Source organism: Ambystoma mexicanum, chromosome 5q, assembly GCF_040938575.1.
Source record: "Ambystoma mexicanum isolate Mex_15411 chromosome 5q, UKY_AmexF1_1, whole genome shotgun sequence".
NCBI lineage: Eukaryota > Metazoa > Chordata > Amphibia > Caudata > Ambystomatidae > Ambystoma > Ambystoma mexicanum.
The window spans coordinates 1,337,658,568-1,337,685,726 of record NC_090933.1 but is presented as its reverse complement, the minus strand read 5'-3'; the positions used below and the strand labels follow the sequence as shown (position 1 = coordinate 1,337,685,726).

The window sequence follows — 27,159 nt, the reverse complement described above, 5'->3', positions numbered from 1 at the left end:
CCTGAACCCTTCGAGGTGCAGCCTTACTCTACTCCATTCCCTGAGGGGGACCAGGAGTTTGAAATTATGGAGGAACAAGCCGGGACGGAATACTATGCGGATGATGAGGATCAGGAGGAGGGAGAAGATGAGCAGGAAATTTACAGAGTAGATTCCCCGGTAGAGAACGAAGCCCCAGTTACCGACTCGCCAGTCGATAACCAGCCCCTCCTTAATGAGGTTCTCGCTCGCGCGGCAGAACATTTTCACATCGCCACCCACGGTGTACAGGAGGAGAGGGACTTCGAGAAGAGTTGGTGGGAGAGAGGAGGCCGGTCGCTCAGACCATCCCTATCCTTAAATCCATCCAACGAAGAATAGATCCGTCCCTTGTGCCAAAGAAAGATTTGACAATGCGCCCAGTACTGGACTTACGGCCTGCCAACAAGTATGTCAAGCCCCAAAAATTCCGTATGACCAAGCTACAAGAGGTAATCCCCCTCCTAAAAAAGGGGGATTACATGGCAACCTTGGATATGAAAGATGCTTATTTTCATATTTCCATGCTCCCGGCGCACAGAAAGTACTTGCGCTTCAAGGTGGACAGTCGCCACTACCAATTCAAGGTACTGCCCTTCGGGATAGCTTCAGCACCCAGGGTATTCACCAAGGTACTGGCGGTGGCAGCTGCACACCTACGCAGGGAGGCAATCCCAGTTTACCCTTATCTGGACGACTGGCTCATAACGGGGGAAACCCCAGGAATTTGCAGGACAAACATTCAAAGGACTATCGACCTCCTCCACGAATTAGGCTTCTCAATCAACGAACAGAAGTCAAGCCTAGTGCCAAGCACCTCAAAACAGTTCCTGGGAGCAATCCTAGATACTCAGAAAGGGTTGACCTTCCCTTCGGAAGAGAGAATTCGGAATATACTACTGCAAGTTCCACATTATCAGTCCGGTCAACAAATAACGGTACGCAAAGCAATGCGGTTACTGGGCATGATGGCATCATGCATTTACCTGGTCCCCCACGCGCGACTGCGCATGCGTCCTATGCAGGAATGGTTGGCGAAACGGTGGTCTCAGGCAAGTGGTCATTGGGACGATCTAGTGGTCGTTTCGCCAACACTTGTACAGAGCCTACACTGGTGGACAAGAGAGAATCTCGCAAGGGGAAAACCCTTTTACGATCCCGAAGTACAGGCAGTGGTGACTACAGATGCATGCCTGACTGGGTGGGGAGCTCACCATCTCCACCACACAGCTCAGGGTCTCTGGTCTCACTCAGTAGGCAAGAACCACATCAACCTGCTAGAGCTTCTGGCAGTATTCAGAGCGCTTCGGGCGTTCGAGCCCCATCTAATAAACTTGTCGGTGCAGATCCGGACGGACAGCACGACAGCCATGTTCTATCTGAACAAGCAAGGAGGGACTCGTTCGCCAAATCTGTCCAAGCTTGCCCAGAAAATCTGGATATGGGCACTCAGACGGAACATCTTCCTGTCATCGCAACATGTTCCAGGGGAGCTCAATTCCCTAGCGGAGGCTCTAAGCAGAGACTCCCTCCCAGAAGAACACGAATGGGTCCTTCACAGAGAGATCGTAGAAGATCTCTTCTCTCAGTGGGGTTTCCCCACTATAGACTTATTCGCCACAAGCGAAAACAAACAATGCCCAGGATTTGCATCCAGGTTCCCCCAGCCAGACTCCCAAGGGAACGCCCTGTGGATGAACTGGTCAGGGATGTTTGCGTACGCTTTTCCACCAACTCCTCTCATCAGGAAGGTAGTGTACAAGATGAACAAGGAATCCATGACGCTCATCCTAGTTGCTCCCATGTGGGCGAGACAACCATGGTTTCCACACCTACGCAGGATGGCGGTGTGCGAGCCCATCAAACTCCCAGCCTGGTACAACCTACTGTCCCAGCAACAAGGTCAAACAGTGCACCAGCAACCCAATTCAATGAACCTGGCAGCATGGCTCCTGAGGTCATAGAGTTTGGACATCTCAATTTACCTCAGAGGTGTATGGACATCCTAAAAGAATCCAGGAAACCAAACACAAGGCACTGTTACTTTGACAAGTGGAAGAGATTTGTTATTTGGTGCCAGAATAAACAAATCAACCCGGTTGATTGCACTCCTTCCAACATTGTGACATACATGCTCCACCTGCTGGATGGGTTTTTAACTCTCTGAAAGTACACCTGGCTGCCCTCTCGGCTTACACCACATCCCATAACAAGGTGTCGTGGTGGAAAGTACCAGTAGTTAAAGCCTTCATGGAAGGAGTAAAGAGACTTCACCCTCCTATTTCTAACCCACCGCCAGGATGGGACCTTAATGTGGTGCTAGCTAAGCTCATGGGCCCCCCTTTCGAACCCATGCATAAAAGTAGTCTCAAACACCTGACTTATAAAACTGCCTTCTTAGTAGCCATTACCTCTATAAGAAGGGTCAGTGAAATTCAGGCTCTGTCAGTGCAGGATCCTTTCTTTACTATCCACAAGGACAAACTGGTTTTACGCACACACCCTAGGTTCTCACCTAAATTTATATCTAAATTCCATGTAAACCAGTCCATCGAGCTTCCGGCTTTCTTCCAGAACCCGCAAAGCTCGGCTGAGGTGAAACTACACACCCTAGATGTGCGTAGGGCGGTCCTCTACTATGTAAACAAAACCAGACCGCTAAGGAAAACAGATCAACTGTTTGTCTCCGTAGCTACAGGCAGAGAGGGAGATCGCGTCTCTAAAGGCGCTATCTCGAAGTGGATTATCAACTGTATACAGCTGTGTTACTCTCTTTCTGAAAAAACTCTGCCTTTTACGCCAAGAGCCCACTCTACTAGAGGCATTGGGGCCACTCTGGCTTTCATTGCAAATGTTCCCCTCGACACCATTTGCAAAGCAGCTACTTGGAGCTCTATTCACACTTTTACTCAGCATTACTGCATTGACACTCATTCCAAGACAGATACACAAGTGGGACAAGCGGTTCTAAGACACCTGTTTGCTCATGACTCTTCTCACATCCCACCTCCTTCTGGTACTGCTCGCTAATCTATGCACAGCATGTGATCTAAGCAGATTCCACAAGCCTCAGAAGGGATACATTACTCACCGTAATCGTATTTCTGATGCTTGTATCTGCTTAGATTCACATGCGACCCACCCTTCCTCCCCTACGAGAGAAGGCGCATGATTGCTGGTAGTATTACCTTTCTGTCTATCTGCTTGGATTATCTGTACTCACGCTACTCCTCATGCTTCCTCATGTCAGAAAAAAAACAATCTGAGGATCCTAGACGCGTGAGGGATCTTGGGTACAGTGGACGTCACACTAGGGATAGTATTACTGGCACGCCTGTGTCGACGCCCATTTTCGAGTTTCGAAAAACAAACTGTAATACTCCGCAGCTTCCACTAGATGTCGGCCTATGCACAGCATGTGAATCTAAGCAGATACAAGCATCAGAAATACGATTACGGTGAGTAATGTATCCCATATATAGCTTTCAAAACACTCTTTCTCTAAATCGGACTTAAATAGCTAGGGCACTGTGGACATTGGTTTATCACTGGTACATTTAGAGCAATACTGAGTTTGGTGTAAAAGATGGAAGAGCAGAATAAAACAAAGGTTTACAAATAATTCACAAACAGTTAAGTACTTTGAAAACCTTCCAATGTCAAATCAGTTTAACCCTTTCCTGAGGAAAATATAAAGCACAGAGTCAAAGGGACGAAGAGTCACCCAGGGAGCCAGACAGCCAATGTTAATTGCACAATGTCTAGGGGAGCTGAAGATCATCTTTGCAGGTAGGTAAAAAGTCTTGCACAATGTTTTTGAAATGTTTGTAGAAGATTGAACACTTGGAGGGCCACAAGCTGAGAGGCTTGTGAGGGGCAAAGCTATTGCAACTCTGCAAGACGGGTCTCAACTTCCGCGACGGTACCAAGTGGGACTTTGCGAAGTTGATCGAGAATCCCAATTCCATGAGCAGGCGGACGGTCTTCGCTGTGTGATCGACGGCGCGTTCTCTTGACTTTGCCCGGATTTTGTATTTTTTGTATTTTGTTTATTTGTAGTGCGCACCTTGCCCCCGGGCATCTGGGCGCATGTTTAAAAGGCTGTTACAGGTTCCAGCAAATAGATACAATGTACATTTAACATATATTTACATAAGGTTCAGAGCATCGAATAGAGAGGCGCATCGGGCGCATGTTTAAGAGGAGGTTACAGGTTACAGCACAGCAAAATAGTTGCTGTGTGTTGTGTGGAGCGCGTGGAAAGGTAAGCCGGAGCTGCGTTGTTCTGGGCCTTGTGTGTTAGTACAAGAGCTTTGAGGGATATGCGGTGGGTGATGGGTAGCCAGTGCAAATTGCGTCTCGTGCTGATGTGAGCGCCTGGGAACATTGAGAGCTGCCCTTATGGCGTTGTTCTGCGTGACCTGGAGTTTATCGATGTTTTTTTGACTGGTCCCAAGGTAAAGGGCGTTGCAGTAATCGATTTTGGACATGATGAGGGTTCTGACGAGAATTAGACAGTTCTCTGTTGTCAGAAAGGGTCGACATGCTGTAATCAATTTGCAAGTATAGGATGACGCTGAGACAACTGCGTTGGTTTGACGATTGAGGGACAGAGTGGAGTCTAGATAAATTCCAAGTGTTTTTGTGACGTTGGGGACTTTGATATCATTCCCATCAATGATGGAAGGACTTATATTTGGGGTCAAGTTTGGTGAGTTTGTATTGAGAGCCAAGAATGATTAATTCAGTCTTCATCATTAAGGCAGAGCCCATGATGAGCCATCCAGGCCTGGATGACCGTGTATACTCCAATGAGCGCTTTAGCATCTGTTACATAATCGCCAGTGATGGGGATGAGTATCTGGGTGTCATCCACATAATTAGTGTAGGAGACACCCAGATAGTCCAGTATATCAAAGAGCGGTTTAGTGAACACGTTATAAAGTGTGGGAGAAACACAAGATCCTTGTGGAACTCCGCACAGGACGTGGGCTGGGTCAGCTGCGGCTAGGGGAGAGAAGACCCTCATGGTTCTGTTTGCCAGAAAGGAGCTGATCCAGGATGTGGCTGCGTCAGAGAAATGGGCCCCAATTTTGAGTGGTGGCAGATTTGGTGATCGAACAAATCAAGGGCTGCTGTTAGGTCAAGGAGGAGCAGGAGCGCCAGTTTGCCCTTGTCTTTCAACTCCTCGATTTTGGGTTTTCAAATCAATTAGGGCTGTGTGTACCATGTCTGGGACGGAAGCCAGATTGTCTAAACCCTAAGAGATTATTGGTTTCAAGATAGTCCTGGATTTGGATATAGGCTGCCCGAGCCAGAATTTTGAGAAGGTAGGGCACCGTGGTGATGGGCCTGTACTTAGAGGGGTTACTGGGATCAAGATTGGGTTTTTTGATTAAAGGGATGACCCAAGCATCCTTAAGGTTGTCAGGTACAGTGCCCGATTTGAAGGATGCATTAATAAATGAGGTAATGAATGGGGCAAGATCATGTGCAGCTTCCTGTATGACCTATGCAGGGCAAGCGTCACCTTGGCAGTTGGAAGGCTTAAGCTTTGTGATATTTTCTACCTCCTCAATAGTGATGGGTGAGAAGCTAAAAGGTTTGAAGGAATGTTTGGTAGAGGGGGTTTTGTAGGACGGGGGTAACCCGTTGAGTCAGGGAGGTGACATTTTCTGGTATTAATTTTGGCTTGGAGCATGGCAATTTTGTCAAGCAGTGCCTTTTGAATATTGGAGCACCAATCTGTCTGTGGTGCACGTAACGAGCGGGGCAACAGGAGACTCAAGTTCTTTGAGGATCTTAAAGAGTTCCTTGGTATTTGATTGGGCTCGAATGATCCTTTTGTTATGAACTCCCTTTTTTGCAACTAGGATGACTTCCTTGTAGGTGAGGGATGAGCCAATCGTCCAGTTAGGGGTGTACGTGGATCCCCGGCAGGCGCAGCCCCGCGCTGCCACTGGTGCCAGTCACTTGGTGAAGACCCTTGGTGCCGACTTCAACCCGAAGGGCAGGGCCTTGAACTGGCAGTGCCGCCCTTGGACTACGAACCGTAGGAACTTTCGATGTCCTTTGCATATGGGGGTGGATTCTTACTTCCACATAAAGTCCAGCGACGACAGGAAGTTCGGTGTAGAAAATTCCGAAACTGGTCCCTGTTAATCGGAAGGAGAATCGGTGGAGCTTGAGGCTCGAATTGACTGAAAATGAGAGCAAAACTCTTTGGAAAAACGCAATACGCAGTAAAAGCTCGAGAGCTATAGCACGAGGACTCCCAACACTTGAACGTGCGGTATAAATCTGAAGATGGCTGCCAGAGGAGGGGCTTAGGTAGAGGGCAGTCATTGGCTGGGGGCAGTATGACCCAGAGAGCAGTGATTGGTTATTAGTAGAAAGACAGTTCAGAAACAAAACTGAAACTGTTTTTTTTTTCTTTACCGAGGATTCCCAGCTTGACGACGGGGAATATTCATGAGCATGCGAATCAATGCCAGACCCATGCTGGAGAACAGTTACAAGTAAGTAACTTGTTCCTTTGCTGCATGTAACTATTTTTCAGAATATTGCTATATACATTTACCAACTGGGTCTTGCTTCCCCTGACGTGCTCTATAGCCTGTCTAGAACAAGTATGCCGTGGGTTTTACTTAACTCGAATAGCTGTGTGCAAAAGTGTATTGTAGGTTGAGATTGCCTTGGTCTGCCTTGTGCCATCCTAAACTAAGTTAGAGAGTTATTGTTTACTTTAGTCAGTGTTCTACTGAACTAAAAATCAACTGTAATAGTATATTGCCAATAATAGCTGTGCGTCATTATTTAAAGTGTCATGTAGGTTTAGCTGGCGTTTCACTGATCTGAAAAGCAACTGTAATTGTATATTGCACACAAAGCTCTTCTTCACCTGTATAAATGAGTGTTATCCTGACTGTAGTTACAGGTTTATACTCTTTCATGAATGTGTGTTCCACTAGACAGAAATGTATCCTAAAAACAGGGTTGGTTTACGAATTGATTCCTTAACTGTGTGTCACTGCATGACTGACGGGGTCTACTACCCTTGATTTACTGTAAAGTAATCTAAACGGAACTAATGGTTTTACTGCCCATGAATAGGTGTGGCTATAACAAGGGGGTTGTCCTACCCTCTATGAATCAAGAGTGCACAAAATCAATCAAGTGCACAATGGTTTTTAGACCCTTTAGGGAGCCCTTACAACTGGGGCAACCGTGGTTGGAAACATGCTTGCTGCTGACACACATATCTCAAACTCATATGAACATTTCAGCTTTTAATTATTAGTTAGCTGATGCTTATCTTTTTGCAAAGTATTTAAGTTGTTATATATACATGACAGTACATGATGTCCATTGTGGTAAACAAGCACATAGTTATGTTAGAAATTCAATGAAACATAATTACAGATGACATAGGGTGTGAATCATCCACTTATGCATTTAACAGGCAACTTGCTTGTAAGTGGAATGTCCCATGTCATTGGGTACAGAAAACACAGGATGGAAGTACAGATGGAGGAGACGATGATAGTAGGTCTCCTATGCCCAGCTAAAGTCTGACCTCATATTTGGTCTACGTCTGGGTATGATGTTAGGAAAAGTGCAGCACTAAATACAGCCCATGGAGATGCTGGGTCTATGCTGCTGACGTTTCGGCAAACTAGATGGAAGCCGCCTTCTGGGGCCAAAAAAGTCAGGAGACTCTGTGTTTGGGAAAACAAAAATGGTAGAAAAAATAGGAAGGCAGTGTTAAAACAGCAGCAGGGTGCTGGAGCGGTCAGTAAGATGTATCTAATATATAAAAAAGACATGTCCTAAATGGTTCCAGAAGCACACTCCACTCACCACTGGTCGTGCTTCGAGTGAGAGCAGATGAACACAAGAGGTTTCATCATAGGGCAGGAGGAGAAACGGGAGTGGCCAATGTAGGCATTGGTAGAGAGGGGGTGCCGGAGAGTGGGCGGGCGGCCCGTGGGGAACAAGCAAGGGACCCCTGGTGGTGAATGCAAGGTCCGGCTGGATTCAAGAGTCTGACGAACCTGGGGTGCACAAGAAAGAGGGGGAGAACACACTGGTCGTGAGGTGACTATGGTGTCAGAAAAAAAGCAGGCAAACTGTGCAGGTACAGTAACCATGGTGGGGGTATTAAAGAGTACCTGGAGCTAGCTGAAGAGATGAGCCCAATTCTGGAGGAGGGCTGGAACAAGGTGAGCCAGAAGAGAAGTCATCAAGGCTGAGTGGCTCATGTATATTTTCCGTCTAGTTCGCCCTGGGTGGAAAATATTGAGGGGAAAGGGTTCATGGGTGAGGGGCCTAACAGCCAGAAGGAACGCTGTAAATGCGCTATTGTACAGGACACTACTGCGCATGCGCGAAGGAGTAGTGTCTAGTTGGTGTCGGATGGGAGAAGGTGTCTCACGGCATCAATGCACGGGCTCAGAAGGATAGTGGCTCGCTGCTATGGCGGCTCCACAGGACCATAGAATAAGGTTGTACGAGTAGGTTGACCATGAGACCTGCCGTGCCGAGTGGCATCGGGGAGTAAGCGAGGTCAGTGCGTCCGGCACTGTTGGGCAGACACCTGTGCAGTTCCCTCTGGGACCACTGCAAAAGATTTAGGACTACAGGTGTTTGGCAGTAAGCCCACTTGGTAGCAGTCTGTACCACACAGATTCACTTGGTAGCTGTGTCTGAGCAGTCAGACTTCCCTCAAGAAGAGTTAGGCAGTATACAGAGTATTCACAATAGGTCAAGAGAACACAGTAGAACAAGTAAACACTGACCAGGGCTTGGTGTAAAAGATATCATTATTTATTTAAAACCACATCTAGAAAAACACACAGGCACTAATCGTAAGCATTTCAAAAACACTCCCTTAAAAGAATATTCGACAAGTCTTAAAGCCCCACTTATTTTCAGACAGCGGTGAGCGCTTAACCTAGATGGCACTCAATTCGTTTTAAAAAGGGAGAGACGAGCAGAGAACAAGTCGAAACAGATCCCAACACTTATCAGAACATAACAAGACAGGAAGGCAAAGTAAAACCGTGAAGTTAGAGTTCAAGAGGCCGGATCCACTTTCAGAGGATCCAAACGAAATGTGTCCAGGGTCACACGGTTGCAGTGCACAAAAGTCTTGTAAAGGTTCAAAAAGGAGTTGGACCAAAGAAAGGGACCAGTTAGAGTGTCAAGGCGGCCAGCCCAGTCCAGAAGGTTAAGGGATTATTATTACCTTGTAGCAATCTTTAGAAAGGGAGGCCTGGCGGACACGGTACCTTAAAGTGGTGAGAACGCTCCAGCGGGGGCAGTTGTTCCTGGCAGCGGGTGCAAGTCGGTGCTTCGTCCGGGGGAAGAGGATCTCGTCGTGGAGGAAGACAGGAGTCCGTTGCACTGCCAGGGAAGAAACCAGCCGCAGAGTTTCTCAGGTCCAAGGAGCAGTCCGGTGATTCGCGGTTCAGTGGTGAGTGGCTATCCAGCTGCTGGGGTGCTTGGCACGGGCAGTTTGACCACAAACCGGGTTGGGGTGCGAAGAAAGAAAGGTAAACTGGTTGTGCCCACCAGTCAGGGGAAGAAGCCTCTCCAGCCGGGAGATCTTCTCTGTCGTCGGGAAGTGGTGAGTCGGTTCCGCAGGGCTCCACCGGTGGTGTCGTCGTGGGAGGTCGGCTCAGCTTCTCCCTCGTCTTATTCTCGGGTCCTGTGGCGACTTCTGAAGTTCCAGTCCCCAAAGCCCTGCTTTTGTGCAGAAAACCCCCATTCACTCAGCCTAGCTGTCAATCAAACATGCTAAGTGGTGAGCCGGCCGGCTCACCACTTGGGCCAATCACACAAGAGTGCGACTTGAGTTACCAAGATAACTCAGTCCAGGGTGCCTAAACCCCCTCCCACACCCCTGTGGTACCCAGACAGAGTGGCACCACTTTTGGAGGCTTCTGTGGAGAAGCCCGCCAAAAAGTGGAACAAAGGGCTCGACTTGGGTTGGAGTCACAGAAGAGAACACAAACGCCATTTTAGAATAGAGTCTTGGCAAAAAATACCAACCGGAGAATTAATATTAAATAAACCGGCGGTATGTTCGAGGCTATGAGAATTAAATAATTAAAGTTGGTAGCCTCGAACAATGGGAAAATCCCATAGGAAAATATTCGCGGTCGAATATAAAAAGTAGTTTCCACTGCCACCAGCCAAAACTCGATCAGGGGGAACGGAGACATGCCCCCTCGACTAACAGACCCCGGGGCAATCGAATTGCCCCGACCAGTACGTCCACAATATGATGGTTTGTACCGGTTTCTGTTAATAATTTGGGACTAGTAAAGCCAATGGTGACTTTACATGCCCTGGGAGACAGTAGTCAGTTCCAGGGTATGGAGTCTATGGTGGGGTGTCACTATGACACCCCTGTGTTACTGCACGGAGGGTGCTTTGTAACACACAAAGGAAAAACACATGACACCCTATGGAGTAAAGGTCCCCATAGCCCATAAAACACATTGCCAGTCAAAGGAATACCATAACTCATGTCCAAGAGTGGGATAAAAAGTCTCACTCTTGGCAGGAGGAAAAAAAACAAACTCCAGAAATCCAGCAAAGCTGCTGGGGGACTCACTAGGTTAGGAAATTCAGCCTAAAGGGAGAATTCTCCCTAACAGGCGCGAAGGTGGGCGGGGGAGATGGCACTGCCCGGGGTGAAAAAGCTCATCAAATGAAGTGAAATCAGCAGCGGCCCATGTGGAGTAAAGTGTGCTGTGAACAAACGAAGTGGGGGCAGTGCTTGTGACTAAGAGGGCGGGAGGGGATCGATAAGCTTCACTGAATGAAAAACTCAATGTGTGCAGCGGGTGATCAAGGACCTGGGGAAGGGGACATCCGATTATGTACAGGGTTAGAAACTTCCAGGCATCCATATCAAACAATCTATGTACAACAAAGTGATCAGCAATTGCATCATTGAAGATACATGCGTTAAACACAAGTTAAAAATTGTATGAATACAAAGCGATCTATGTGAAACAGTCGGAGCAGCAATTACATCATTGCCAATGCAAAAGTCGGGCACACGTCACAGATTGTAATAATGGACGTGCAGGAGTTTAGAAGCAGTTCAAGGCACAAAATAGCATGTACCAGTAACCCAAAACCTAGTAATTACTGGTCCATATGGAATACGAATGCATAGGTATTTATAAAGGCAAAATGCAGCAGTCAGAAGCGACATGGGATACACAAGAGCATGTATAAGTAGCAACAAACATTGTGATTACTATCCTGTCTGGTATGCAATGACATTGTTACTGGAATGCTAGACAAACGTGCTGGCTCAGGATCAGGGGTGGAGACCCAAGAGTTTCATCATGTTGGAGGTAATGCTAAGCAAATTAAAGTGCCGTCATGGGTAGAGGGTGCTCGAAACCAGCGAGAGGTGAATAACACGGCTGGTGGGTCTAAAGAGATCCAAAAGGGGACTCGGGTGTGAAATAGCTGGAAAAATTAGATGTTGAACGGTCCCGGTTGGGCCTCATTGAGGCCAGTGGTGGTGGATTTGAGTTTATGCATCCACCATGCTTCTTTGAAATTCAGGGCGCTGGTAATGTTGGTTTTATTCTGGATTTTGTCCACCACCCACCAGGAGAAGGAATCTGGATCATGATGGTATTCAATGAAATGGTGGACCAGAGGAGCGGTGAGGGTCTTGCAGCGTATCGTCGATCTATGTTCACTGATGCGTTTATGAACGGGTCTTGAAGTTTGTCCTACATAACGTAGGCCGCGAGGACATTGAATCACGTAGATGACATTGGTGGATTTGCAGTTGGAAAAGTGTCTGATTTTCCACTCTTTGCCCTCCACCATAAAAGAACTCCGTTTCTTGGTTTGTCTACACCACGTGCATTGACTGCACGGGTGGTGCCCATTGATCTCTCTCATGTCCCAAAGCGTGGAGCGAGCCGGGATTTTGTGTGATTTGGCAATGGTAAGCAATTCTTTGAGTTTTTTGGACCTCCTAAGTGCCATGCATGGTTTGGGTTCAGCTGGAAGATTGAGTTGAACGAGAGGCCAACATCTTTTGATGAGGGATTTGCGTTTGGAAGTGGTAGGGCAAAAGGTGCTGACACAAGTCAGAATGTTCTCGGGTGTGGCAGTGTGGGCTTTGGGTGTCAAGAGGGCCTCTCTAGGTGTGAATCTTGCTCTTTTCTGGGTGTTTTTTATGAGTTTCTTGGGGTATCCTCTTGACGTCAATTTTTGCTGTAGGTCGGTAGTGTTTTTGAAAATCATCCATTTGGGTGCAATTGCGGCAGATCCTCAAAAACTGTCCATACGGGAGATTATCTCGTAGGGTCTTGGGGTGGTGACTGCTGTAATGCAGGACCGTGTTACAGTCCGTGTTTTTTTTTGAAAATTGAGCGTTCAAGTTTGTTATTCTTGGGTGTTATGGTAAGGTCCAGGAAGTTCATCTTCTGGCTACTCTTGTTGATGGTGAATTGAATTTGTGTGATGCGTAGATTCAGCCATTGAAAAAAATTACATGACGGTGTCGTCTTCCCCTTTCCAGAGGAAGATAATGTCGTCAGTGTACCAAAACCATAAAGTGACGGAATCAAGGTACGGGTTGGTCATGTTAAGGACATGTTAGTTCAAATTCGGACATGAAAATGATGGCCATGCTGGGGGCAAATACTGCACCCATGGCTGTCCCACAAGTTTGAAGATAGGTGTTATACTCAAAAAAGTTGTTGGTGAGTGCTAATTCAAGAAGTTCGATGATAAAATTAATGGGCACCCATCTGTGTCATGTGCTGTGTCAAATAATGTCTAATACATTCCAATGCTTGTTGTTGTGGAATCGAAGTATATAGGCTTTTGATGTCTAGAGAGGAGATCTTCTGAAGGATGGAATGGCTGGTTTTCGAATCGTATCCATGGTGTCTCTCGTGGGAGTTCGCTGGCTCAGGGGTTTGAGAAAATAATCAATAAATATTCCAATAGGTTCAAGAATAGAGCCACATCCTGATACGATGGGTCTGCCAGGGGGTATGTGGCTATTCTTGTGGATTTTGGGAAGGGCATATAGGACAGGGGTTCTTCCTTCAGATGTATTAAGAAAGGCCTCTTCCTTCTCTATTTTTTATTTCTGATGTGGGGTCCTTTTTCAGTTTTTTTTAGTTGCCTTCCTCGTTGAGGAGGGACATTACCATGGCTTTGTACTGGATGTTTTATACTCGATGCTGCCACCCTTGTCAGCTGGTTTGATCACAAGTGTTTTGTTGGCGCGTAGAGAAGCGCAGGCTTTTCTTTCCCCTGAGGTCAGGTTCTGCCTGTGTTGGTCCGTCGTGGACTGCAATTTCCCAATCTCTTGTCGGATGCATTTCTCAAAAGAGGATGGAAGCAGGTGTTTCAGAGTCTCTCGGGAAAAAATCTGATTTAGGTCTCAGGCCGGTGTCCTCGGGTCCCGTCGGAATATCTTTGTCAAGAAAATAGACCTTTCTCCTGATGTTTTGAAAAAAGTTGGTGAGTTCGAGGTCCAGTTTAAACCAATCGGTGTGATTGGTGGGCACAAAAGATAATCCTTTTGCTAGTAATGAAATTTCACCTTTGGACAACAGAGAGCCGGAAAGGTTAAAGATGGGAGTCATTGTGTTAGTGCCTCTGGTTGCTCCTGTGGCGTCTGTTCGGGTGACCCCATTGGGGGAAGTTGTAGAAGAGAAATGGAGGAAGATGGGGTGGACCCCAGTAGCCTCCTCTGGGCACCCCCCCAGCCTAAAATAGGCATGTTGGGAGGTTGCAAGAATGGTTGATTTTGGCCAAGGTTAGCTTGACGCCCACTGGCCTGTGGTTGGTCGCCAGTAGAGGAGTCTGAGCTGGAAGTATCGGAGAAAGATACACCCCTGCGTCTATTTCTTGAGGCCCCACCTTGTTTGGCCATGCGTTCTTTGTCCTTGATATCGTTATAATCTGCAGCAAGGTAAAGATAGGTCTGCTCTATCTTGAAATTCTTAATGTTCTTGGCAAGTTTTTTATGCTTTTTTTTCTAGGGTTGAGGCCATGAAGGTGTCTAGTTCTTTATCAATTTCTTTAAGTTTCTCACGTGCGTTGGTTAGACTTTCATCATTGAGAAATTTTGTTTCTTCCGTCTTGAGATCTTTGAGGATGTGGGAATGTATTCTTTGTGCAGTGGCGATTGTGAGGGCCATGAGATCTCGGCTGCATTTAGTTGCTATTTTGCTAAATCCCTGGAGGTATTCTTGATCATCTAGAAATGGTGCTGGTTTGTTCCGTGTTATGAGACCAAGGTGGATCATGTTCACGCGAAGATATTCTCTGAGAAAATGTCCATGCACCTCAGTTCTGAAACAGCGTTTCTTTAGGTTCAGAAGATCTTCTCCTGTGGCTGTCGATGCTAGGTGCTGTTGGGCCCCTTCCATGTTAAACATGGATGGGCCTTGTATGATGTCATTAGTTTCTGTTTCTGAGAAGCTGAATGTTTGCTCCATAGTGAGGGGGATATGAATGTATGTAAGGCACTGAGTCAGGGAAAGGGAGCACGATAGGTGAAAGTGGGAGTGCGGAACTGGAACTCTGGGAATAGGAGATGTAGGTGCCCAATCAGAATAGGGGAGGTACGGAAAGGGGACCCCTAGAGACACAAATGTGATTTATAGGCCTCTATTATAGCATGCGCTATACCATGACAGAGTAAAACAAAAAGAGGCTGCCCATAATCTGGGAGGACTGGAGAAGCTATAACAAGGGGGTTGTCCTACCCTCTATGAATCAAGAGTGCACCAAATCAATCAAGTGCACACTGGTTTTTAGACCCTTTAGGGTGCCCTTACAACTGGGGCAACACATATCTCAAACGTATATGAAAATTTCAGCTTTTAATTATTAGCTGATGCTTTATCTTTTTGCAAAGTATTTAAGTTTTTATATATACATGACAGTACATGATGTCCATTGTGGTAAACAAGCAGATAGCTATGTTAGAAATTCAATGAAGCATAATTACAGATGACATAGGGTGTGAATCATCCACTTATGCATTTACCAGGCAACTTGCTTGTAAGTGGAATGTCCCATGTCATTAGTTACAGAAAACACAGGATGGAAGTACAGATGGAGGGGACAATGATAGTAGGCCTATACCATATGTGTTTGATAAGGCCTGACTTTGCTAGAAATACATTTAGACCAAAGCATACAACTTCTTCAGAATCACTGTGTACCTTCAAGCATTGTGTTGTGTTTTTGTACTGTGTTTAACTCTGACAAAGTACTTACCCCGCGAATTAGCTTGGCCCAATTGTATTTATAATAAACCTTTGTTTTATATCATTCTTTTCAACCCTTGGTATACTAGAAGGTATTAGTTACTTCCTACAGCCCTCTCTCACACCTAAAATAAGCCTGGCTGCTCGGTCTACGCTACCATATTCTTAGTGGTACAGCCTTATACCAAGAGTGGAGTTTTGTATTGCTGCAGTGGTATGGTTTTACTAAGCCCTTAGTTGGACTTCAGAAATGCTGTCCTAACACAGGACTTCAGGAGCAGCATACCTGTCTCCCCTGGTTCAAACATCATCTCACTACCATGGGGCTATGGGGATAGTGGACATATTTAGGAACCAAACCAGCTCTCCTTTACTTCCATTGCTCTCGACATCCTTTCATCACACCCCTTGCTTTGGCTGTGACTTGCTGTTGAGACCCCCTGCAAATCTCTAGTGTCCCCACTTGCTATACTCTAGTGCCTTACTTCATCTCATTTTTGGTGCCCACTAAAGAATGATGCTGGCCATCTTAGTGCTTCCCCCATCTCCCATTGGCTTGATGTTCAGACTTTCAATATTGTCATCAAAATTAATCCATGCTTCCTTGATTGTTTTACAAATGGATTGTTCATTTAAACCAAATAATTCATATGACATTACAGAGTAATCCGCTATTTAGAGGTTGTTGCGGCCAATGCAAGAAGCATTACCTATTTACACGTATTAGATGAGTTGTTGCTTCAGAACGGACCAATCCGACTTTGATTTTAGGATTGTTGGTGCTTAAGGGCTTCCATGGTCTACAGGTGTGCCTGGTAGTTTTCAGAGCCTTTTTTTCCCCTTCCTATCTCTGGCATTAAGGTTTTCAGAGCTCAGTTCCATTCTGCACTGGGCTGCTAATCTGTGATCCATATTCAGGGGGGCACTGCTCCAGCTCTGTGGGGTTCCCCTTTTAGGGGCTGCTTGACAGTACCCCATCCTATCGCTCTGTCCTAGCTGATTTCCTTCACCCCCAGCCTCTTCACCATGTTCCTTCCATATGGCTCCTCATACGGACCACTTTCTTTCTCCCCTGCATGTTCTATGCTCATCATGACTTCTTTATCTTGCAGCTCTGTGTGGTGGAGTATGACCCAGGAACACATGATCTGAAAACACTCTCTCTCCATTACTTTGAGGAGCCAGAGCTGAGGGTATGTATGGTTTGGTTTTATTTCCTCTTTTCAATAAATGCCCAAGAGGTTCTGAAACATGTCATCTTTGGAGGGGGTGGCTAAGTGCGTTTTCTCTCTCTCTACACCCCTTGCTAGTATGATTGAAGATATGGGCTACCAAGGGTTTCGGGGTCCTCTGTTCTTTCAGAGCAAGGCATGTAAAAGGACTGTGGGTGGGGTGATGAGGGACATGATACCAAAGCAAAAAAAAAAAGCATTTTCACAGCAAACAAAGTAATTCTGAGGAAAAAAGACAAAACTCCAATCACCTTTTCTTTGTAAAACTGTCTCCTTCCATGCAGCAGCATTTCATTTTCTTGCTTGTTCAAAATGCCATCTGGAACACAATGCTGATTAAAATGCGTAATTCTGCCCTGTGAATTGTTTGCATTGCGTCCATTCAAATGTTTCCTATGAAGGAGAGGTGCAGAATGGGGCCTTCCAGTGACGGGCAAGTAACAATTGGTAAATCGCTATCAAAGTGATCACAAAATCACTTGTGCTCAGAAAATGTGGTTATGTAGCTGGATGCCAGCTGTTTTTTAAATGATGAATTATCGAGATGTCTGGATAGTCTTAAACTAGGTATGTGGTGTCACTTCAGTGCCCAGGCTAGCGTTTTCCTCTTTCACAATCGCTGGGTTTGTACATCAGGGATGCTTACTTCGACTCCCCAACATGCAGCTTGTGAACCCCTAAATACATTGCTTTGGTAATTTCATTCTGCCTCTGTGGGGGAGAATGCTCCTGTCTGTGCCAATTCCCTTCTACCTCTGAGACCCCCAGCTCTTTTGCTGGACTTAGGACTGGAGTAAGTGAGACCTTTGTCCACTCTTTCGTGCTTTGACCTGATTTGGATCATGTGTTTCCACTATTTGTGGAGTCTGACAGTCTCCATAGGCATTTCTTTGTATGGTGACACACAGCACCCTCCGTGCAGTGTCACAGATAAATCCTTTTGATTTCTCATCAAATTGACTTTACTTACCTTTTCTCTTTGTAGGTCCAGCGCACACCATCTTCTGTGGAGTGCTGTGGGGGGGGGAGAGAGTTACTTAGTAGCCCCTGTTCCTACCTACCCATGTAACATTTTCTGTTAGCCTCAATTCTTTAAATGGCTCGTAACAGTAGTTTAATTTTCCTACCATTGTGCATTTCTACGGCAAGCTAAATTCTCCGCTGCAGTAGATCACCCATGGGTGACCATTTTGTCAAAATGGCCTGGCCTTTTTTTGCCATTTTCTGTTGGTGAGGTCTTTCTTGGGTTTTACTCTGCGCCAAGCCCAAGGGTTTTACTCTGCACGCCACGCCAGGTTTGAGCCCTGTTGGTTTTGCCTTTGGCAGGCTTCAGTCCTGAAACCCGCCTCTAGCTCCAGTGTATCTGAAAGAGTAGGATGTGAATGAGGTTCCTGAAATTCCCCTGTCCGTTGTCTCTAGGAGTGCCTGAATGCGAGCAGTCCTGATTGGCTGGCTTGCTAGCCTTTCACGACAACCACCCTGTTGTGTTATTGACAACCTAGGCTGTGCATGAATGGGGAGAAACCTGCTTAAAAGGCAAGGGTTTTGGGACTAGAGGCTGTTGCGACCACTGGGAAGAGCACCCAACGAAGAAACCGCAAATAAAGCTTGTTGCATCCTCCTGGACCTTTGAATTGCCCGGTGAAGCCCTGCTGCTGTGCTGAAACTCCTTTTTCTGATTGACAAGCGGACCTCCGGAAGGGATGACTTCTTCCCTTGGGTTAGTGGGACCAAGTAACCCAGAGACAAACTTCACTGGACCATCTTCCCTGACTGGCTTTACTTCTTTGCTGCTGCACCAACTGAGTGCCAGGGGTCAAGAAATCCTTAGTCCAGTGCAACGTCTGCAATCGGGCCAGAAGCTCCAGGAGTCTTTAAAGGACCCTCCAGAAGCGGGACGACCGGAGCTAGAGTCCCCTCAACAGAATGCAGGACTAATGGAGTGAAGGAAGCCCAATCCGTGGTGGTGCGGTTTACCGCGCGATGAAACCGCGAAGTGCTGCTGATCCAAAAAGAGCCCAGAGCTGCTGATGACCTCCAAATTGCTGCCGCATTAGTCCTCCATACGTCCTCCTCTTTTCCCCACGACCGAGGCTCAGGAACCCAGGATCTGCATCGCTGCGATCGGACAGAAGCGAGCTGGACCAGAGGTACTGTTTAGCCTTCGGGTACTTACCTCAGTGTGTCTTAGCTTTGCTCTTCTCAGTTGAAACTTGCAGTGGCTACTTTTGTTAAGAGTGGATTTCAACTCTGCTTTCCACAAGTGTAACAGCATGTCATCCTACAAGTTATTTCAACAAAACTCTAAGTATACTCACATGCCCTGAGAACCTGTTTAACCTTTTTCCTTCCTTTAACCTTTCCTTTCTGCAGCCTCAGAAATCTGCAAAGTGTACTAGTGATATATAAATGCCATTACTTTCCTTGTGAATGAAGTCCCCTCCGGGTGTATAGTGTGTTTAAAAAAAAATAATAAAAAAATCACTAAAGAGTATCCACTAAACTTATGCTGATTATGGAAAAGTATTTTAAAGGGCATCAATACATAATATCCCCAACAAAAATATCGCTGTAGATATGGCAGTTTGGTTCCATAGGCAATATTTTTGTTGGGGATATTATGTGGGAGCGGGATTTGCGGGGGTGTCCCCCGCAGATGCCATATGTGAATTTTACATAATATGGCTATTTTTGCATTGCGATATTTTTGCGGCGGAATTAACACATGGAACCTTTTTAAAGTAGATTTGATTGTCACATATCTTGTCACATATCTTGCCCTTTTTGAGAAACGCTTATTTGTTATATAAATATTTATAACAGAAACCTTGAGTAGAAGTGATTGGCAGGGATTGGTTCCTCCGACGTATTCCACATCTATGACAGGTAATCACCACAGCTGTGCTGCTTCGGAAAACTTTTGGCTCCTGCGTTGATGACGTCGATACGCTGTCCTCGAGGGCCTCTGCACGACGCCCGTAGCCTCAGTTCCATTTTTTCCAGTGAACGTGTTCGCTTCGGAGATCTCGGCGCACCTTGGTTCTTCTGAGTATTATTCTATCGGTTCTTCGAACCTGTTCGTTTGTGAAGATATCATGTCTTCCTCTTCTACCCCGCGGCTGGGTTTCAAGAAGTGTCGGGACTGCGGTTCCAAGATGTCGCTGACTGACCAGCACAACGCCTACCTCTGGTGTCTCGGTGAGGACCACGCCACGGATGATTGTGACGATTGTCAGTCGTTAACATCGAAGGCCCTACGGGAGCAGAAGCAGCTTTCTGTCGGTAGGGTTGCCAAGCCCCGAAAGTCAAAATCCGCTGGGCTTTCCACTGACTATTCGAGAGGCGACTCTGCGTAAGTCCAGGGGGGTCTCGGTCCCGTAGTGGTTCCCGCCATTCCTCTGCCTCTTTGAGGCACTCGCGGAAGCGCAGTCACTGGTCGCCTTCCCAGTCCTCGTCCGAGGACTCTGCCCGTCGGCGGGTTGCTTGTCCCAACAAGCACTCGTCTCCTGCGGAATGGGATGCATTTCGTACGGAGATGACGATTTTTCAATCGCAGAGATCCGTTCCGTCCGTGCATTCGAAAGAAGCCGGCAGGGAACGTGCTGGGGCCATCGCACGCCTTCGGTGCTCAGGCGGTTGATGTGATCATCGGGAGCCTTGGAGGTCCCGATCGGACAAGGTGGATCGCTCTAGCCATGCTCGCTCCAGGTCCAGGTCCCGGTCCTTGACGCCCTCGAGACCGTCGGAGCCTGTGAGGTCTTCGAAGAAGACGTCGACTCCATCGGCGCCATGTCCGTTGAGGGACTCTCTTGAGGCTCCGCCTCTGAGGAAGTCATCGGCGCCAAGGCCGTCGAAGGACACTCTCAGGCTCCACCCTCGAGGACTGTGTTGAAGCCATCGGCGCCCTCAACGCCTTTTGTGGAGGCTTTACCGGAGGTACCCCGTGTGTCGGTGGAGACTCCGAGGCAGGCCCTGAAGAGGTCAGTAAGGCCTGTATTTGAGCCTTTTTCTGTGCCCTCTTCCAGGGATTTGTTCCAGCCTCTGGATTATATTTCTGAGGTGGAGGAAGGGTCTGAGGAAGCTTTGGTACCTGATGAGGTTCCTGACAACCTGTTATCTGGTCATAGCCAGTTGGAAGACCTGCGTCAGTCTTTACACAACGTCCGTGGTCTTGATACCTCCCCGGAGGTTGAGTTTGGCAGGCCTGAGCCTGGTACGCATGCTAACTCTTCCTACAGGCGCCTCATGTCGAGGGTGACCGAGTACTTGGGGCGGTCTGCGCCACCAGTAGATTTTCTGCAGGATGACCTGACGGATATCTTGGACCAAGGTCCACCAACTGACCTGGTACTGCTATTCCATATGGCCTTGCAAAGAAGGGGGGCAGCGGCTTGGACTGCGCCGGAGAGTCTTCCGGCAGTGGGTAAGTCGTTGCCGAAAAAGTACCGCCCAGCCAGTGGCAACCCCGGCTGCTTGTCCATGCACCCTACTCCAAAGAGTTTGGTGGTGCAGGCGGCTACGGCCCCAGAAAAACAGGCGTCGTACCCTACCATCCCTCCTGATAGGGACGACAAACGTTTTGACGGTTGGGCGAAGAAAGTCTTTTCTTCAGAGGGAAAGCAGCCAACTCTGTGTGCGCCTTAGCACGTTTCACTCACACTCTGTGGAATTGTTTTGTTAGCGGCTGAACATATTCCCAAAGGGGAGGAACGGGATGGCTTTCTTGCCCTTGTACAGGATGGCAAGGATGCATGTGAATCCATTCAATCAGGTCTGGACGTGGCAGACTGTGTCAGCCGGTCCATGGCGGCGAGCATCGTGATGCGCAGATTTACGTGGTTGCCGAAGTCGTGGTTGCTCCTGATGTGCAAGCCCGACTTCTCAACATGCCCTTTGATGGTGAACATCTTTTTGGCAGCAAGGCTGACGAGAGCCTTGAGAGGTTGCAGACCTTGAAGGCTGCAGCGAAGTCGTTGAGCATTGCAGTCTGCTAACCGCCGCTTTTTCGTCCTAGGGGACAGCAATGGAGGGGAGGTTCTTTTCGATACTACTCTACCTTTGGTAGATCGAGGGGAGCTGCAAGTCAAAGGGGCCAACGTAGGAGTACCAGAGGTGGAAAACGGGGTACTCGAGGTGCCAAGGCCGCTCCAGCAGTTGCCTCTTTGCCCTCAGGCACTGCCGCAGCCGCTTCAGCTCCGTCATGAGGCCATGTCCCATGGTTCGCTGGTTGGGGGAAGGCTGGCGCAGCATCTTGTAGAATGGCATGCCATTACTTCAGATGTGTGGGTTCTGGAGATCATAGCCCATGGCTACTGTCTTCCTTTCCGGCAGAGGCCTCACGGCAATCCACCAGGGAATCTCTCATTGAAGAGTCCGGATCCGCTCCTTGCGTATGAAATGAAATCCCTGCTGGAGAAAGGCACCATAGAACTGGTGCCTGTAGTGGAGAGGAACAAGGGATGGTATTCCCCATATTTTTTGATTTCGAAAAAAGACAGGGGATTGAGACCCATCATGGATTTGTGTGGTTTGAACAAGCTCCTCAGGAAGGACAAGTTCAATATGGTTACTCTCTCTCAAGTCCTCCAGGCCCTTCAACTTCAGGACTGGTTGGTGTCTCTCGACCTCAAGGTCGCTTATTTTCATGTGCCGATTCATCCCAAGCACAAGAAGTACCCGAAGTTCGCGGTTGGCGAATCGCATTTTCAGTTATGGGTCCTGCCCTTCGGATTGACCTCTGCCCCGAGGGTCTTCACCAAGCTCATGGTGGTGTTGGCAGTGCATCTCAGGAAAGGGGGGATTCACGTCTACCCCTACCTGGACGATTGGTTGATCAGGGCGCGCTCTCCCGAGCAAGTCCTGGATCATCTGTCAGTCACCTGCCACTCCCTTCACAGGCTGGGCTTCTCCCTCAACTTAAAGAAGTCCTACTTGACGCCAACCCAGCGGCTCCAGTACATCGAAGCAGTACTCGACACATCCCTGGGACAGTGTTTCCCTCCCCAGGTGAGGGCTCAACACATTCTGCAGATGGTGCAAAAGTTTCAACTTGCCCAGAGTCTCCCGGCGTTCGAGTTCTTGAGGATGCTTGGTCTCATGGCATCCTGCATTCTCCCAGTGCCAGAGGCCAGGCTGTGGATGAGATCTCTGCAGTGGCTCTCAAGATGCAGTGGTCGCAGTCCTCCGGCAGGATGTCGGAACCCGTTCAGGTGCTGACCTCGGTTGCCCAGGATCTCCTGTGGTGGGCCGTCGAAGGCAATCTGATGAAGGGGGCTCCATTTTGGCTACCCTGGCCGGAGGTGACGATCGTGACGGACACATCCCTCAAGGGGTGGGAGGCTCATGCCAACGAGTTGACAGTCAGCGGTTGTTGGTCTCCGTCGGAGTCCAGACTCCATATCAATCTGTTTGAGCTGAGAGCTATCAGGCTTGCCCTGAAGGCTTTTCTGCCGACTGTGCGAGGGAAGAATGTCCTGATTCTGACGGACAACAGTGTCCATGAGCACTACCTCAACAAAAAGGGGGGGGGGCAGGGTCACTTCCTCTGTGCAGAGGGGCGGTGCAGCTCTGGTTCTGGGCCATCCAGCAGGAAATTTCGATCTCGGCAGTTCATCTGGTTGGAGACAAAAACGAGGCGGTGGACGCTCTGAGCAGGTAGAGCACGGCCTCTCACGAGTGGGAGCTGGCTCAGGAGATTCTCCTGGAGATAGTCGCCCTTTGGGGGACTCCTCAAGTGGATCTCTTCGCCACCAACTGGAAGTGCGAAAGATTCTGCTTGCGGGAATTTCCTCCAAGAGGAGCCTTAGGGGACGCGTTTGTTGTGGAGTGGTCCTTCCAACTGCTGTACGTGTTTCCTCCAGTCCCCGTCATTTCGCAAGTGCTGAGGCGGTTACGGAGGTTCGGTTCCCGAGTGATCCTCATTGCTCCAGCATGGCCCCGGAGAACGTGGTACCCGGACCTTCTCAACATGTCCATCTGCCCTCCAAGCCGTCTTCCCTATGGAGACGATCTGCTCTCACTGGAGGGGGGGGGTCAGGTTCTCCATCCAGAGGTCAAATCCCTCAACCTTCATGCTTGGCTTCTGAAAGGTTGAGGTATAAGGATTGGGACCTCCCTGAAGACGTGATGGAGGTGTTGCTTTCGGTCAGAAGGCCTGCAACAAAGTCCCTGTACCGTTGCCGTTGGAGAAAGTTCTGCGACTGGTGCAGGGTTGAGAATGTGGATCCTTTTTCATGTGCCATTTCTGTGGTTCTGTCTTTTTTGCTTTCGTTAGCCCACAAGGGCCTGCAAGTGGGTACCATTAAAGGTTATCTGGCGGCGCTGTCTATATTTAAGCGCTCGTCTGAGGAGTGTTCTTACTTTAAGATTCCTTTAATGTCACAGTTTCTGAAAGGGCTCACTAATGTGTTCCCACCGTTACCTTTCCAGGTGCCCGGTTGGGATTTTAACTTGGTTCTAAAATTCCTAATGGGTGCTCCATTTCAGCCTTTACATTGTTGTCCTTTGAAACTGTTGATCCTTAAAACTGTATTTTTAGTTGCGGTTACTTCCGCTCGCTAAGCCACCCTTCAGTGATTCATAAGGACAGGGTTGTCCTTGGGGTTCGTCCTTCTTTTCTTCCGAAAGTTGTCGGAATTTCATTTAAGCCAGAAGGTCATTATTCTATCCTTCACTACCTCCTGGTAAGGAAGAGGAGAGGCTCCGTAGGTTGGATCCTAGGAGAGCTTTAAGTTTCTACATCTCACAAATGTCCCGGGTCAGAGTGGACGATCAACTCTTTGTAGGATACGCTGGAAGGTGTTTGGGACAAGCTGTTACTAAGCAGACTGTGTCTAGATGGATTATCGTGACAATTTCTGAATGTTACTGCTGGGCGGGTAAGGACTCTCCGGAAGGCTTACGGGCCCATTCTCCTAGAGGTGTGGATGCCTCTACTGCTCTGTAGAGGGGTGTTCCCATTCGTAACATTTGTGAAAGCAGCCACATGGGCCTCTGTCCATACTTTTGTAAAACACTACTCCCTGGATTCTATCCATGGGCATGACTTGGCTTTTGGCAAGGCGGTATTCTATTCTGCAATTTTATTGGGCATTCTAAGTTTCTAAATTCTTTTCCCTCCTCCATACATTGGTACTGCTTTGGGAGTCTGTCATAGATGTGGAATACGTTGGAGGAACCAATCCCTTCGAAGAACTAGTTACTTTCTTACCTGGTAACGTTTTTTTCGATGGGATGTTCCGACTATGTATTCCACATCGTTCCCTCCCAGCCTGCCCTGCTACAGAAATTCTTATGCGATTGCAGCTTACGTTTCCGCAAGGCTTTCTGTGGTCATACTGGCAGACGATTGGTGCCACACTTTCTGGGGAAAAAACTACAACTGAGGCTATGGAGGTCGTGCGTCCTACTTATAACATCCGGTGACGTCGGCTCGACGGAGATCCTCGAGGACAGCGTATCGACGTCATCGACGCAGGACGCAGACGCCAAAAAGGTTCCGAAGCAGCACAGCTGTGGCGATTACCTGTCATAGATGTGGAATACGTCGTCGGAACATCCCATCGAAAGAAGGTTACCAAGTAAGAAAGTAACTTGTTCTACTGGGATACTTGTATTTGCGAATTTCATTTGTACAGCTCTACAGCTCCCATTTACCCCTCTTGAGGTAGGGCCTGGCTGCTCAGTCACACTACCAACTTGTGTAGTGCAGACCTAACCACAAGTTGGGATACCTAATACCAAACAGATAATGTGTAGTCTTGCACACTGTCAAGAATTGATGTAGTAACAAACAGCCTCCCAGAAATCAACATCAGGCCCCTCTTGCCTTTGCTTGTCAAGACTATGTGAGAATGATCCACAGCTCGCAGAGCTTAGTGTTTGGCCTCTGCCCGGCAGCCCCTCTGGCGAAGGGCGGCTCCTACAGAGGCGGCTCCAGGATGTGTCAGCAGGTGTCCGCAGGGGACGCCAAGGAAGCCAACAAACACCAACAAAAACCGTGAGTGTGGCATGGGTGGGGAGTAGAGCAATCACTCTACTCCAGAAAACCCCCGCCACTCTATCTTACCTACCAATAACATAGAGTGCCATAATACTAGCATGTCCACTCTTAGATGGAATTGTGAATGTTAGCATGTCCACTCTTAGATGGAATTGTGAATGTTAGCATGTTCTTAGATGGAATTGTGAATGTTAGCATGTTCTTAGATGGAATTGAGAATGTTAGCATGTTCTTAGATGGAATTGTGAATGTTAGCATGTTCTTAGATGGAATTGTGAATGTTAGCATGTCCACTCTTAGATGGAATTGTGAATGTTAGCATGTCCACTCTTTGATGGAATTGTGAATGTTAGCATGTCCACTCTTAGATGGAATTGTGAATATTAGCATGTCCACTCTTAGATGGAATTGTGAATATTAGCATGTCCACTCTTAGATGGAATTGTGAATGTTAGCATTTAGAAGTACGCCGGATAGCCCTCTGAGAAAGATACACTAGAATTTGCATTTAGAAGCTGTCCCCAATTAGCCTCTCTGTGAAAGTTGAATTTAAAATTGTTCCCACCTGCATTTAGAAGTGTACTCAGTCGCATTTAGAGGCTGCGCCCGATAGCCTCTGTGAAAGTTGAATTTAGATCTGTTACCACCCACATTAGAACTGCTCCCACCTCCATTTAGAAGTGTACCCAATTGCAGTTGGAAGTTGCGCCGGATAGCCTCTCTGAGAAAGTTGAATTAGAATTGTTCCCTCTTGCATGTAGAAGTGTACCCAACGGCATTTAGAAGTGTACCCAATTGCATTCAGAAGCTGCACCCAATAGCCTCTCTGTGAAAGTTGAATTAAGAACTGTTCCCCCTCGCAACTAGAACTGTACCCCGCACCTCCTCATAGAAAGTTGAATTAGAATTGTACCCTCTTGCAATTAGAAGTGTATCCAACAGCATTTTAGAAATACACCCAATTGCATTTAGAAGCTGCACCCAATAGCCTATCTGAAAGCTGATTGTAAAACCGTTCCCACCTGCATTTAGAAGTGTACCCAATAGCATTTTAGAAGCATACCCAGTTACACCTGAAAGTTGCACCCAATAGCCTCTCTGTGAAAGTTGAATTCAGAACTGTTCCCAGCAGCGTTTAGAAGTGTACGAGGGTGTGAACTAGACGATGATAATGACTGAACGAATGTGTGGAGCGGACGAATATGAGGAACGGACGAATATGTACAACTGACGATGCTCAATATGCTTTGGAATGAAGGAAACACTTGAAAACATACATCATTACCACACCCCACGCTTACTCTCCCTCTTACACCACCACTCATCTAGAACACAGAGATACTATGACACCATTCGGTATAACTGTTCTCATATCCACATCTCCCTCTTACTCCACATCACTCTAAGTAATCATTGCTGGATTCACACCCCCCAGCCAGGCGTTCTCCTCAGGCCTAACGCAGCCACACTCGTTCTGGGTAAAACCGACCAGAGCAAACACATACTCCTGACCTCTCAACCACCACACCTACAACTAAGAAGCAGCTACCACTCGATTTCCGCACCAGCTGCACACATACCTAGTGCGCACACGCACTTTTGGACTCCCTCTACTCTCTATACTGAC

The 27,159-nt window shown here is 47.6% G+C and overlaps 1 protein-coding gene across 4 annotated transcripts in view; it reads left to right on the top strand.

The window, feature by feature from the left end:
- The window catches only part of CPSF1 (cleavage and polyadenylation specific factor 1), a 777,662-nt gene that overhangs the window by 110,599 nt on the left and 639,904 nt on the right, over positions 1 to 27,159 (top strand). For all 4 annotated transcript variants that reach the window (XM_069621953.1, XM_069621950.1, XM_069621951.1 and 1 more), the window contains exon 5: positions 16,412 to 16,492. In XM_069621953.1, coding sequence (XP_069478054.1) covers positions 16,412 to 16,492 — 81 coding nt within the window. The remainder of the gene's footprint in view (positions 1 to 16,411; positions 16,493 to 27,159) is intronic.